We start from the raw sequence: 13198 nt of genomic DNA, 5'->3' as shown, positions 1-13198 counted from the left end.
AGAGGGAGTGCAAGTGGGGAAGAGGGGCAGAGGAAGAGAGAGAGAGAATCTTAAGCAGGCTCCAAGCTCTGTGCTGAGCCTGACACAGGGCTGAGTCTGGGATCACGACCTGAGCCGAAATCAAGAATTGGATGGTCCACCGACTGAGCCACTCAAGATGCCCTGAATGAAGGGCACTTTAATAATAATAATGACCGTAATGTTATCTGTAGCCAACACAGACTGACTGGTTAAGATGTGCCAAGGAACTGTGTGAAGTGTTTTACAGCCACTATTACATTTAATTCTCATGATTACCTGTAAGATGGGTATTATTGTCCTATTTTCCATATGAGGGTAATTACAGCATAAAGAGGTAAGAGATTGACCAAAGTCATATGGTTATAGGACAAGTAGTGGTAAAGTTAGAATTTTAACCCAATCTTGTCTATCTCTAAAGTTCAAATTAAGATACTGTCTTCTGTAACAGGTCCACATACTTTGTGGCAGACGCAGTCCTAAGTGACTCACATAATAATCTCTTGATCATCGCAATAATCCAAAAACTTTATAGCATTCTTTCTCCTTGCTGTCTAGTGCAGATACTTGCACCAGCTTCAAGTTTGTCATGCACTTTGAGATTCTCTTGTTAAACTGTTGACTCCACCAGTGGGCATGTCAGGGTTGGTAAGAGAAAGTGTGAAATATAACACCTTTGAATAAATTAATCGTAGTAGACGCCTAGGGCCTTGGGCATATTACTTAACGTCTCATCTGTCATTTGAGTGGGTTAGCTCCTTTGAGTTCTAATTTTCTAGAATTTTATGACAAATGCAGGGCTTGCCTGGAAATGTGTGTAGGGTGTGTAAGTTTTGTTACATGGAGGTAGAAGTGACCTTGCCATCAAGGCAGAGGGACATTGTGGGTTAGGGGGGACGTGAGGCTCCGGCTCCTAGGATTTGGTTCAAACAATTGGGCCAAAAGATTGTAACCTGATTGAAGAGGATGCAGTGAGTCAGAACCCCTAGGGTGCAGGAATAAGCATGTGGTATGTGTGACCCCAGGGGCAGAGCTGGGCCTACCGGATGGAAATCACCAAGGGACTTAGGAGGGAGAGAGGTCCCCATCCCTTCAGGGTTGGACAGCTGTTGGAAGCATGCTAGAGGGGATTTGATCTTTAGAGAGCTCACTTTTCAACATGCAAAGCTGATCACGTCCCTCTTCTGGTTAGCACCATCCACTGGATCCCAGTTGGTTACAAAAACAGCCCAAGGTAGCTCTTTACCACGGAGGGTGAGGCTTGTTACAGTCTGATGCTGACTCGGCCACATTCACTTCTCACTACCTCAGCTCTGGTAGCCACACCTAATTTCTTGTTTTCTGAACACATGATATGCTTTTACACTTCTGAGTCTACCCACATCCCCTGTGAACCCTTTTTCACACCTCTAGGCAATCCATCCCTTTGGCTGAGTTGTAATTGTGTGTCTGACTTTGTCAACAGACTATGACCCCCTTGAGGGCAGGGCCTGGTCACACTCATCTTCACAGGGTGGCATGGTGAGTGGGATATGAACTGAGTACATATTATTGAATGAAGTGGGATCAGATGACATCTGGCAGTCTTAATACTAAGATCCTGCTGGGTTTTTTTGTTTTGTTTTGTTTTGTTTTGTTTTTTTCATTTCAATCATTAGAATGGTGGGCCAACCATGCACAATCACATGGTGAGGGTTGGGGATACACATATAATAACAGTGCTAATAATGTGAACGGAGACAACAGGGGCCAGGGCCAGGAACCAGGATGTGGTGAGGAGAGAGGAAAATAAGGAGGTGGCTACCTAGTGAAGAACAGGCGTCTTGGTCTGTCTCTGTCTCATAGCCCCAAACTGTTCCAATGAGTGGGTGGGAAAGAGGAACAAGAAAGCAATGGGGATGATCCTACTGGCAATGAATTTTGGTTCTTTTGGGATTTAGAAATGAGATTGGCTTTGTTTAGAGGCCTCCACCCCTGCTTCCCAGTGGGTATTTCTAAGGGAATAGGTATCTGGGGGCCAATTTCCAACCCCTCTCACCCTTGGCCCACTATATCAGCACTACAGAGTTAGTAATAGATATCTAGCAAGTTGGGCTTGCCCATAAAAAGAGCTTGCCTTCGTTAGCCTCTAGGGACATGAGGAAAAGTCACTGGAATCCAGTAGCAAGTAAGTAGGCGTACCACAGAAGCCTAATTCCCTGCCATCCCTTTTTTCTTCAGTGGCACTGGTGTGGCTGTCTCCCTGGTTTCTGTCCCCTAGGTTATCAATCAGAATTTGCACTGTGGCATCAGCTAGTGACTCCCGACTCTTTGAGTTCCTACTGAAGACCCCCATTCTCTTGCTCCTCTCCCCAATTTAAAAAAAAAAGAAGTCAGAAACTCAGATCAGCCCAGTTTTCGATGGTGGTTAGATGGGTTGGGTAGATATGGTCTCTCCCATGGGTACCCTGCTGTTCCAGTGCTCCACAGGCAGCAGGGAGCTAGAGGGGAGCCAGGCCAAATTCAAGGGCGGTGCTGGGTGTAGGCTCTCATGGGAGCCTTGAAAATCTCCCCCCTCCTTTTTTGGACTCTTGGCCAAAGTTACTTTTCTTCCTATTTTTATTAACACAAATCCCTAAGTGTGTTTATGTCCAGAGAAAGTACTACGAATAACTGATGATACATTTGTTGATTAAATTGTGAATCATCCTGGGGGGAACAGAAGACCGAAGAAAGGAGCAGGAGTTTTGGAGGCTGTATAAGATGTGTCGTAAAATATTTAGCAAATGATAGTCCAAACCACAGGGAAGAAGTAAGAGAGATGGGAACTTACAAGCTGCCAGGGTTTAAAAGCTATTTAATGCTAACCATCAGTGCCAAAGAGCTGAGAGCGTCCCCCTTACTCCCCACATTGGCAGCCACAACTCTGAGATTGTGGAAAGGGTTTGGACCGGCTGCACGAGGCTGGTGGGAACAGAGAGCAGGCAGCGTGCTGAAAGACTTTTTGTTTAAGAAAACTTGTAAAGAAGGGATCTCCTCTGAGGTGGAATCCTCACCTTGTCTACTGCTCACAATTTTTTTTTTTTTTTTTTTTGAGATCTGCCGGATGATAAACTCTCCACATGGAACAGTAGTGAAGCCTCTGGTTAGTCACGGAGATGTTTGAGAATATCCTGATGTTTGGCATCAAGGGAACAATAGCCATGTGACGCACTGAGTTTGTTACTTTCCTTCCCAGTGTTTTGATAACACTTTGACAATGACTTCAGTCTCTTCATTCCTCCCAAAATGTGGTGGTTGTATCTAAAGGTTTGAGCTCAGAAATCATTGCTCCGAAAGAATTAGGGATCTTACATTTCTAGGGCTGCAGACAGGACTCACTTCTGTAACCTGACTCTTTGGAGATGTTTATTTTTGGGTAAAGGATGAAAATGTCTTTCCTGATATTCTGGCCTTAAAAGCCTCAAATGTAAAGTTATGTCCTCCTAAGTATTAGTGCCATAAGGAAAGATAAACTAAGGGAGAAGCAGCAGGGAAGTAATTTAGGTCAGTAGATATAACCATCCTGGAGGAGAAAGACCTCGAGAGGTCTCTCTTTGAAGGCAGTCTTCAAAGTCACTGTATTGATTCAAAGTCACTGAATTTGGTGGCTTCAATCATCGAATCTATTAATGTGCCAAGAAGGTCCCTCCTTTTAGGGAACATATAATCTGCATGCTGGGGAGGCCTGCATCACCTAAATGATACAGATAATTAGACTTTCAGGTTAGAAAAGTAAGAGATCTCTGGGCATGGTGGTCCCAAGGAGGACAGTAGGAATAATTATAGCAAAACTGGTCTGTGTACATCAGAACTGGAACTTGGCTCTTCTCCCTCATTCACGGTTGGTTTTGGTTCCTCTTCTTGTTGTTCCTGCTGTTTTGCTTTCCTGGAATATCTTTTCTCCTACTCTCTACCTATCCCAAATCCAACACATCCTCTGAAGCCCACTTCAATAAATTTAGAGTCACGTTTAACTATTCCAATCTTCATCCATCCTTACTTCCTTTGAACTCTAACAGTACTTAGAGTCTGAGCCATTTATTGGTCCATGATTATACCGAGCATTATAATCTGTTTTTAAGAAAGATTAATCTTTTCTCCTTAGTTCAACTCTAAGTTCTTTTTTGGCAGATGCCAAATTTTAAAACACCTGTTACCCACATCTCCCAGCAGTTAGCATTTGCCCCCGGGTATACCATGTATGCCGTGGAACCCTGCCCGTAGGCTGCTCTTGGTGACTGAAAGTCTTGGTTGGGGTTGTGGAAGAAGACTGGATCCTTGGTAGGCCTGAGGGATATGCCCCAGACTCGCACATGCAGGGTAAGAAACACATGCTCTGAGAAGTTTTTGTCCTGAGGCTTCCCTGCCTTTCTTAGTTGTGGGTGTTAAGGCAGATGGAGGGTTCAGAAGAGCGAAGTGAAGAAAAAATTAATTTACTGAGAATGAAAGTCAGTCCGCAGTTCCACTCCCATTTTGACAAATGTGTAGGAAAGAAGAAGGATGGAAAGGGGGCAGGGAGGGAGGAGGGAAGGAAGGAAGGGGAAGGAAATAAAAGGGAATGAGCCTGGTGGTGGGGGGAGGGGAGGGAACGCATAAGACTCAGTCTTCAAATACAACCAGCAATTTCATAATGCGGTAATTTTTAATATTAAAAGTAAATTGTAAATGTATCTTTATAAACAATATGCATAAAATAGATCTATTATTCTAAAACCTTTTCTTTTTTAAAATGCTTTTTCACAGTAAATTTTTTAGGTGTCAGATTTTCCCTCAAAATAATAGTGCAACTGGAAGAAGGAAAACGTGGTCAGTGAATTTGGACTTCTCTGCTAATACAAGTCCTTGTAAATTTCTTGTAGGAGCGGGTGGAGACTCATGTCTGTCTCTGTTTTCTTTATTACTTGCAATAGCTGCACATGTTCTGTTACAATCTGTCTGAGGTCTGTCATTTTCTGCAGCAGCTTGGCAAAGAGCTGGGAGGACTCCGGGTGGTTTAGCTTGAGCTGGAGCTCCAAGGCTTGCAGCAGGTTGTCTTGTATGTCCTCAATGGGCTTCACATTCAGCAAACCTGGGCGGTCTGGGGGAGCAGAAGAACAAGAGGTTCCGTTACAGCATTCTCTGGCCCCACATCTGAGGCATATTCAGCGAAACTACTCCCCTGTCTTTTTGTTGGCTTGTTTTGCTCTGGTTCTAAAATAAGGTGGTGAGGGAGGTTAAGTAGACAGTGGAGCAGGAGGATGGACTGAAACCAAGACTATTAGAGCTCTTTCCAGGGGCATCGCTTCCCGGCTGGGGCTAAATCTGTCTGATCAGTTGACATAACATGATGGTGGCGTAATCCTCCCCCCAGACTGAGGACTCTTCTGCCAGTATGTTTCTACTCACTCAGAAATCTCATTTTCAACTTCTGCTCGTTCCTGATGAGTCTGTTTTCTAACCTCCACTTACTTTCTCACCACAGCTTTAGATATGCTTTTGAAACCAGCTTTGCCTTGGGGCGCCCAGGTGGCAGTTGGGTGACTGACTTCAGCTCAGGTCATGACCTCATGGTCTGTGGGTTCGAGCCCTGTGTCAGGCTCTGTGCTGACACCTCAGAGCCTGGAGCCTGCTCCAGATTCTGTGTCTCTCTCTCTTCTCCTCCCCACCTTGTGTTCTATCAAAAATAAATAAACATTAAAAAAATTTTTTTTAAAGCTTTGCCTTTTCCCCTTAATATATAGCATGTATGTATGTATGTATATATACATATACATATATCCTTATATAGCATATATATTTTTTAATGTCTATTTATTTTTGAAAGAGAAAGAGAAAGTGTGAGTGGGAGATGTGTGTGGAGAGACAGAGAGAGAGAGAGATAGAGAATCCCAAGCAGGCTCTGTGCTGTCAGCGAAGAGCCTGATGCAGGGCTTGAAATCACACACTGTGAGATCATGACCTGAGCTGAAATCACAAGCGGGATGCTCAACCAACTGAGCCAGCCAGGCGCCCCAGCATATACATTTTCAGTGAGGCAAGACATAGTTTTTAAATACTGGTATAGTTTGGAAGGATAGAGCCCCAGATTTTAATAGAGCTTTCTTCTGAGTAGTGAGGTAATTCTCACTTTCTTCTTTATACTTTCCGTATTTGAATTTTTAAACAATGAACTTAAATTACTTTTAAACTTTTCATGTTTTTCTTCATGTGGATCTTGTTAGATGAATCCTTAAACACAGTATCCTTTACTTCTTTAACTTACTTCTTTGCTTAATAGTATTCTATGCTTCTTTTTCATTATTTTTTCTAATATATCCCTGCTGGTGCTTAGAAAAAAATTATTGACTTCAGTACACTGAATATATTTCAATTTCCTAAACTCTTATCAATTCAAATAGTTTTTATCATGGATTTGTTTTTCTATTTTGGATAGACAATTACATCCACAAATAATGGTAGTTTCATTTATTTCTTCTTTTCCAGTGTTTATACTTCTCATTTCTTTTTCTTGCCATAGTGTATTGGCTAATATCTCTAATATGGTATTAAATAACAGTAGTGGTAGGAGGTATTCTTGTTTTATTCCTAACCATGAAGAAAATGATTCTTAATGGCTTACCACAACTATGAAGTTTACTGTAGATTATGGTGGATACATTTTACTCCTGGCTTTCTAAGAGTTACACAGTTTTTAATTTTTTTAAGTCAGGAATGTTGTTGCATTTCATCAAATGCTTTAAACTTTTTCTCTCTAAAGAGATGACCATATGGTTTTATCTTACTCTAGTATAGTACATTATATTCATAGATTTCCCTATACTTTTGTATTTGCTCCTATTTTGAGTTTTAAAATTTGTGACAGAAATGTCTTTTTTGTGCCATCCTTTGTCTGTTTGGTAATAAATGTTAACCAGCCTTATAGACTGAGTTGATAAATTTTCCTTCTGTTTCTATGTAGTAATGATCTGTTCCTTGATGGCTTCTTGGAATTCATTGGCAGAACTCTCTGAGCCTGATGGTAAATCTCTGGCTACCTTTAATTTTTCTTCTGTAGCATTTAATCTTCCTAGTGAAGAGCTTAGTCGAGATTTAGTAAAGACCTTTTACTCTTTATAAAAGTAAAATTTTTGCAATTCATATTGAAATAGAGTTGTAATGACATTCTCTCAGAATCTGAAATCTCCTATCATTTTTATTTATAATTGAATGCTTTTTATTTTGTATATTCTGTCATTTAAAAATCTGATTTGCTAAAGGCTTATCTTTTTTTTCTTTTTAGAGAAATACAGCTTTTGGTTTTATTAACTTTTTAAAAATTCTATTTTGTTTTCAATTTAACTAATTCATTCTTTTAACTTTCTTTAGGTTTATTTTTTTCTCTTTTCCTGGCTTCTTGAGTTGAATGCTTAATTCATTTAGTTTTAGTATTTCTTGTTTTCTGATAGATGCATTTAAAACTCTAAAGTTTCCTGAATGTCACTTTGGTTTTACCCCATAGGCTTTGGTAAACAGTACTCATGTAGCTCTCTCCCAAATAATATGTCTTACTATTTTGATTTCATTTTTAATCTAAGAGTTATACAGAAGTGTGTTTTAAAATTTCCAAGTGGAAAGTTTTGGTGTTTGTCTTGTTTTCTAACTTCTAAGTTTATTTTCTAATTTCTAAGTTTGTTGCATTGTGGTTATCATGTAAGGTTTTCTCCGTCAAGCTCACCAGAGAGGTGCAGGATTCTTGTACATCATTCAGGACACTCACCTGACACCTTGTATTGATTCCAAATTTTAGTTCTTGAAGGCTTTTCACCTTAGCTTGTCTTCCCTTCCCTGTAAACTACGGCACTGTATAAGAGCTTTTACTTACCTTTTACTACCCTTCATCCTCTAACCTCACTTCCTTCTGTTCTGGCCATATTAAGGTATTACCATACTAAGTCCCTCAAACATCCTATTTTCTGTCATGACTGTGCTGAGGCAGATTCTGTTCCTCCCTCCTGAAATGGTCTTCCTTTCCCTTCACCCATCTTACTGATTTCAACCTATTCCTCAAAATATAAGCCCATGTCTCCTATGTCCTGGGAGCCCTCCTTGACATTATCCCTTCCTCTCCCCTGTTCTCCCAACCCCCTTTCTCTAGACCTGTTGCACCTTATAAACACTTCGATCTCTATCCTATGAGGAGATTACATTTATTGAATGGTTATCATTTTCCAAAGAATGTGCTAAGGGCTTTCTACACAATATATCATTTGATTGTCACAATAACTCCATGAGGTCAGTGTTTTATGAAGGGAAAAATGAAGATTGAGAGACAGGTGTTAAAATTTGCCCCAAATCTGCCACCTCCTAGTAAATGGCAGAGCTGATATTTGAATCTAAGTCTGTTTAATTTCAAATGCTGTATTATTAGCATATTGTACTTATAAATTGTATTGTAAGTACTGATTTCCTTCTTTATCTCTCCTTTGAGGTCATGAGGTATCAGAGGGCAAACACTGTGCCTTGATCGTCTCTGAGCCTCTGGTGGAAACACAGGAAGCACTCAGTTGGCTGAGCTAATGAGCGAGAAGGTTGTTCTGGCTGAGTCCTGGATTGAAAAGTACAATTCTCCTGGTTGGTGAACAAGCCTAAAGACAGGATCACTACACAATGAAGAAGTCTCCTGTAAACTGTGTTTTTCTGTGTCTAATAAACTCTAGTAACCTCTATCCACTGAGGTGAGGCACAGGAGAGGAATGTTAGACGGCCTCATGGTGAGGTTTTCAGAACTCTGAACATTCTCTTACATTAAGTTTCTTTTCATTCTTTTTTTTTTTTTTTCCATTTTTAATTACAGAAGGAAACTTTGGATCGATTCTTTCTTCTAACATCTCTAACATATCCCATTGACTGGAATAAGTATACTTTTTCTCTCTTGGCATTTAAATTTGGAACCATCAGCAAAAATCACAGGTTCTGAGGCTGAAACAAGTGATGTTGTCCTGGCTTGGATAATCGCGCCCCTCGAGGGCCTGTGCCTTTTCTCATAGTTGCCATGCAGTAATGAAAACCCTGATGCCTCAGTCTCTGACATGTCCTGGACCAGTGCCTTTGGTTTCATGACTGCTGATTCTCTCCCTGACAAATGTTCCAGATTTCAACTGCCAGGGGCTATGCAAATGAATTTGCATCTCAAGTGGCAGCATTCTGTGTGAAGGCAGGTGTTGAATGTGGCTCCTCCACCAGCTGGGACCCCACACCCTTGTGTAGAACCTCGGCTCACTGGGACACTGGCTCCTTACAGCCCTTTCTCCTTCTTCCTTCCTCGTGGGCAGCATCAGTCAAAACTTCTGCAGAACAGATTACATTAACCTAGTAGGCTTCATTTATCATGACAGCTCAAACAACCAAACCCTAAAACGCAGCTGATCAGGCTTGCTGGAAACACTTGGCTTCAGTGCAGTACAATGGAACTGGCTCCTCGAGGAGTGGAGAAGGGTCTGGTTTGAATTTTCAAACCCTTCTTTGGCAAGTAATTTTTTTATTATGTGACAGATGAAGTTTGGCTGAAGGGCTGAAATTCTGTGGCCACTGATTTATATTTTCTCCAATGACAAGTTAGATCACTTACAGATCTGTCCCACTGTCCCCTTTACTGAGCCTCAGTCAAGGCAAAACAGACTGCAGTCAAGTGTAAAAAGTACTACACTCTGACCAGCTCTGTGACCCAGAGCAAGCTGTTCAAGTTCAGGGGGCCCCAATTTTCTCCTCTGTAAATACATAATTCACATAATTAACCTGGGGAAAATACACTCAAAATTTAATTAGAAAAGTATATTTACAGGCTTACATTTTAAATTTAAAACACTTGGCTTCTTTAAAAAAAAAAAACAAAAAACAAAAAAACCTAAAAAGCATCCTTTGGTCTTAAAGCAATCCCTAGAATCAAAGGCAAAAGGGATCTGTCAGGTTTGCTCCCCACCTTCTACCCTGTAATCAGCTACAAGGCCTCCCCTCTTCCCTCTCCCTCTTTCTCCTTCCTTTCACTTTCCTTCCACACGCACTCAAACCCTTGCTGAGCTAAGCTAGGCAATCTGTCTAAGCATCCAGAGCCATCCTGGGTCCCCACCCTTTCCTCTCCACTCCTCAGTGGCTCAGTGCCTGCTAAGACCCTGTTTTTAGGAGCCCCGTCTGAGATCTCTCTACACCTTGCTGAGGGTCAGAGTTGAGGTCTGGGATTGGATCAGGGTCAAGGGACCTCATTCACTGGCCTAGGCTGTCTAGAAGGCCCTTATGGGAAAGTGAGTGTTGATTCTCATACTCCAGGACACAACCTTCTAGGAAGCTGGAGTCAATTACTGGTGGTTCCTTACTCCCAGGCTGCAAAGAATTGGGAAAGCAACCTTTCTGGTCCCCACTCACACAATGCTGGAACTGATTAGCGAGGGCTGCTGATTATGAGCAAACCTATTAAACTCCCATCATATCCAGATCTGGCTCTCTTATGTGGAGAGCTATCTGAAGAAGATTTCAATTCTCTTGACTCTCCTGGGATCTGCCCACCTGGGCCAGGCATTTCCTGAACACAGATTTTCTCAGAAGGTGTCTTAGGGAAGCAGAGGGCTCCAATGGAGTCTTCAGGAGGAGAGGGAGAAAAACCAAGTAGGTGGTTTTGTCTCTATTCTAAGAGCTGCTATTAAAGCTATGGTCTTTTGGCTTTCTGAAATAGAGTAATCTGAAAAGGACTGTATCCAGGGGATTCAGAAAAAAAAGAAGTCTGATAGCTGGGTAGTTGTAAACTGATCCACGGACAATGAAAGACCTTAGTTCAGGTGCCCGGTGAAAACCAAAGGGGAGGTAGGACTTCCTTTTACACTTCCTCTCCAATGTCCTTTATTCCATTCTTCCAAAGTTCACAGATGAGCTAAAAAGAGCAGTGGATTTGGAAACTGAAGACTTGATTTGAGTCCTGTATCACTTCCACTTAGTTTCTGTATGATTCTGGACAGGTCCTCTAATATTTCTGGGTTTTGGCTTAATTTTTTTTAGAACGGTGCTGTTTCTTTCATAAGGTTCTGGTGAGAATGAGCTACGTACTGGGGCTTTGTAAGATATTATTATTCTCTCGGTTTGTGCAAATAAAGGCAGTTTCTACAGGGATGGGGTCAGGAGTATAAGCAGGGTTGGGCTGGCATTTACACAGTTGGGAAATGGAAGATTTCTGAACTGCTCCTGGTAAGAGCACAAATTCAGGGGCACTAGAAGATAATTCCTGATGCAGATCCATGTTTGAGGGGTTTGGGCAGATTCTCATTCTTGTAGTTGAATGCATATAAGCAAGACAGTCTAAGAGCAATAATAAAACAAGGAAGCCATTGGTGCCTCAATTTACTTGTTCCTTGAAGTGATGGTGTTAGGGATTCTGCAACACTTTTCTGATCTATCGGAATCATGGTGAGCATTAGGCAAAACTGTGAATTCAGCCAACTTTACCTTTGGTAAACTATGGTATGGCCTGTAGCAATTCCCTCCCACATTCCTACCCTTGGGGGGAAAAATATTGTAAGGAAGTTTCACATGTATGCTTCTTTTCATATTTAATTTTCAATTGGAGCTTGATGGAGTGCAGTGATTCTCAACTTTGGTTACACACTGAAATCATGTGGAAAGATTAAAAACCCACCAACTAACACCTGGATCCCATCTCTAGAGATTCTTATTTTCTTGGCCTGGGGTATGACCTTGAGCTTTTAAAAGCTCCCTGGTGATTCTGATGCACAGGCAAGAGTAAGCACTCCTGCCTTAATGAGAAGCAGTTGAAATCCTAGCCTTAAAACTTACTTACTGGGTAACGTTGAGCAAGTTTCTTAACCTTTCTGTGCCCCAGTTTCCTCACTTAAAAAATGGAGACATAAAGGGGCACCTGGGTGGCTCAGTTGGCTAAGCGTCTGACTTGGGCGCAGGTCATGATCTCACGATCTGTGAGTTTGAGGCCCGCGTCAGGCTCTGTGCTGACAGCTCAGAGCCTGGAGCCTGCTTCAGATTCTGTGTTTCCCTCTGTCTCTGCCCCTCCCCCACTCGTGCTCTGTCTTTCTCTCTCTCAAAAATAAATAAACATTTTAAAAAAATGGAGACATAAGAGTAGTCCAACTCATAGATGGAAAGCTCTTAGCGCAGTGCCTGACACATAGTAAGGTAGCTATTTCTAATAGTATAATGTCACTTTCCTCTTTTTCCTTCCTACCTTTCTTCTCTCATTTCTCTGATTTTCCTGGGTACTCTATATTTCCTGTTCTTTCCCCCTCAATTGCTCCCTTCTTCTCAGCCATCTCTCCATTCCCTCTTCCAGATGTTATTCCCCTTTCCACTCCTGGAGCTGCACCTTGCTGGAGATTTGGTATTAGGAATCCTAGCAGGGCAAGCCTAAATTAATCAGAAGGCTGCACCTTGGATGACTTTAGCAGCAAGGCAGTTGATGGTGGCTGTCTGGGCACGGGCACAACAGAACTAGCAGATATTGTAAACGTGTTATCAAACAGATAAAGATCTTCTGTAACGAGCACATTCTGCCATGAAGGCACATGTAGCCAGCAGAGTCCTTTATTCTGGAGTGGGTTAACACTCTAACATTTTTCTGATTAATGCTTTCTCTATGTCCAAATGACAACCACTCCTCACAACAATAACACATATGATGTGGCCAAGATGGTGAAAGGGGATAACCACCATGATGAAACCAAGCCAGGCATATTTTCTTTTATCTGGCCATTGAGTAGCCATTCCACACCAACTTCCCTCATCTTAAACACTTACCTACTCAAAAGCCACCTCTCCAACTATGGCAGTAAACACAAAGGTACCTAATAACAGGTGGGTAGCACTTTCTTCTTTGCTGTCCTCAAAGCTCTTTGCATTGCTCAATGGTACCTCCATGGAGTGAAATGAGCTTGGGCTCAGTTTTATTTCCAGGTCTTTCAGAATGGAAATTTTACTTGAGATTTCCATCCTGCCCTTGGGAAGTCCTTGCTTTCCTGTCTTCCTTCACCCTGGAGTTAGGGTTCCCTGTTCTAGTCATTCAAGGTTGCTCAAATGAAGCTCAGCCACACGGTTTGCTCCCCTTCTCTGTGTCAGAGCCAGGAGAGCAGTGTGTTCTTCCTTTGAGCCGAGGGATATAGATAAATTTCTGCTCCTTCTATGTCCAACA

General features: G+C 41.9%; 1 protein-coding gene across 3 annotated transcripts in view; it reads right to left on the bottom strand.

The window, feature by feature from the left end:
- Positions 1–4643: 4643 nt before the first annotated feature.
- Positions 4644–13198, bottom strand: part of PPARG (peroxisome proliferator activated receptor gamma) — a 134798-nt gene continuing 126243 nt past the window's right edge. For all 3 annotated transcript variants that reach the window (XM_049642738.1, XM_049642739.1, XM_049642740.1), the window contains one exon: positions 4644–5116. In XM_049642738.1, coding sequence (XP_049498695.1) covers positions 4869–5116 — 248 coding nt within the window. In that variant the 3' untranslated portion in view covers positions 4644–4868. The remainder of the gene's footprint in view (positions 5117–13198) is intronic.

Source organism: Panthera uncia, chromosome A2 (genome assembly GCF_023721935.1).
Source record: "Panthera uncia isolate 11264 chromosome A2, Puncia_PCG_1.0, whole genome shotgun sequence".
In the NCBI taxonomy this organism is placed as follows: domain Eukaryota; kingdom Metazoa; phylum Chordata; class Mammalia; order Carnivora; family Felidae; genus Panthera; species Panthera uncia.
The sequence above is the reverse complement of the archived record's forward strand: the minus strand, read 5'-3'. Positions and strand labels throughout refer to the sequence as shown.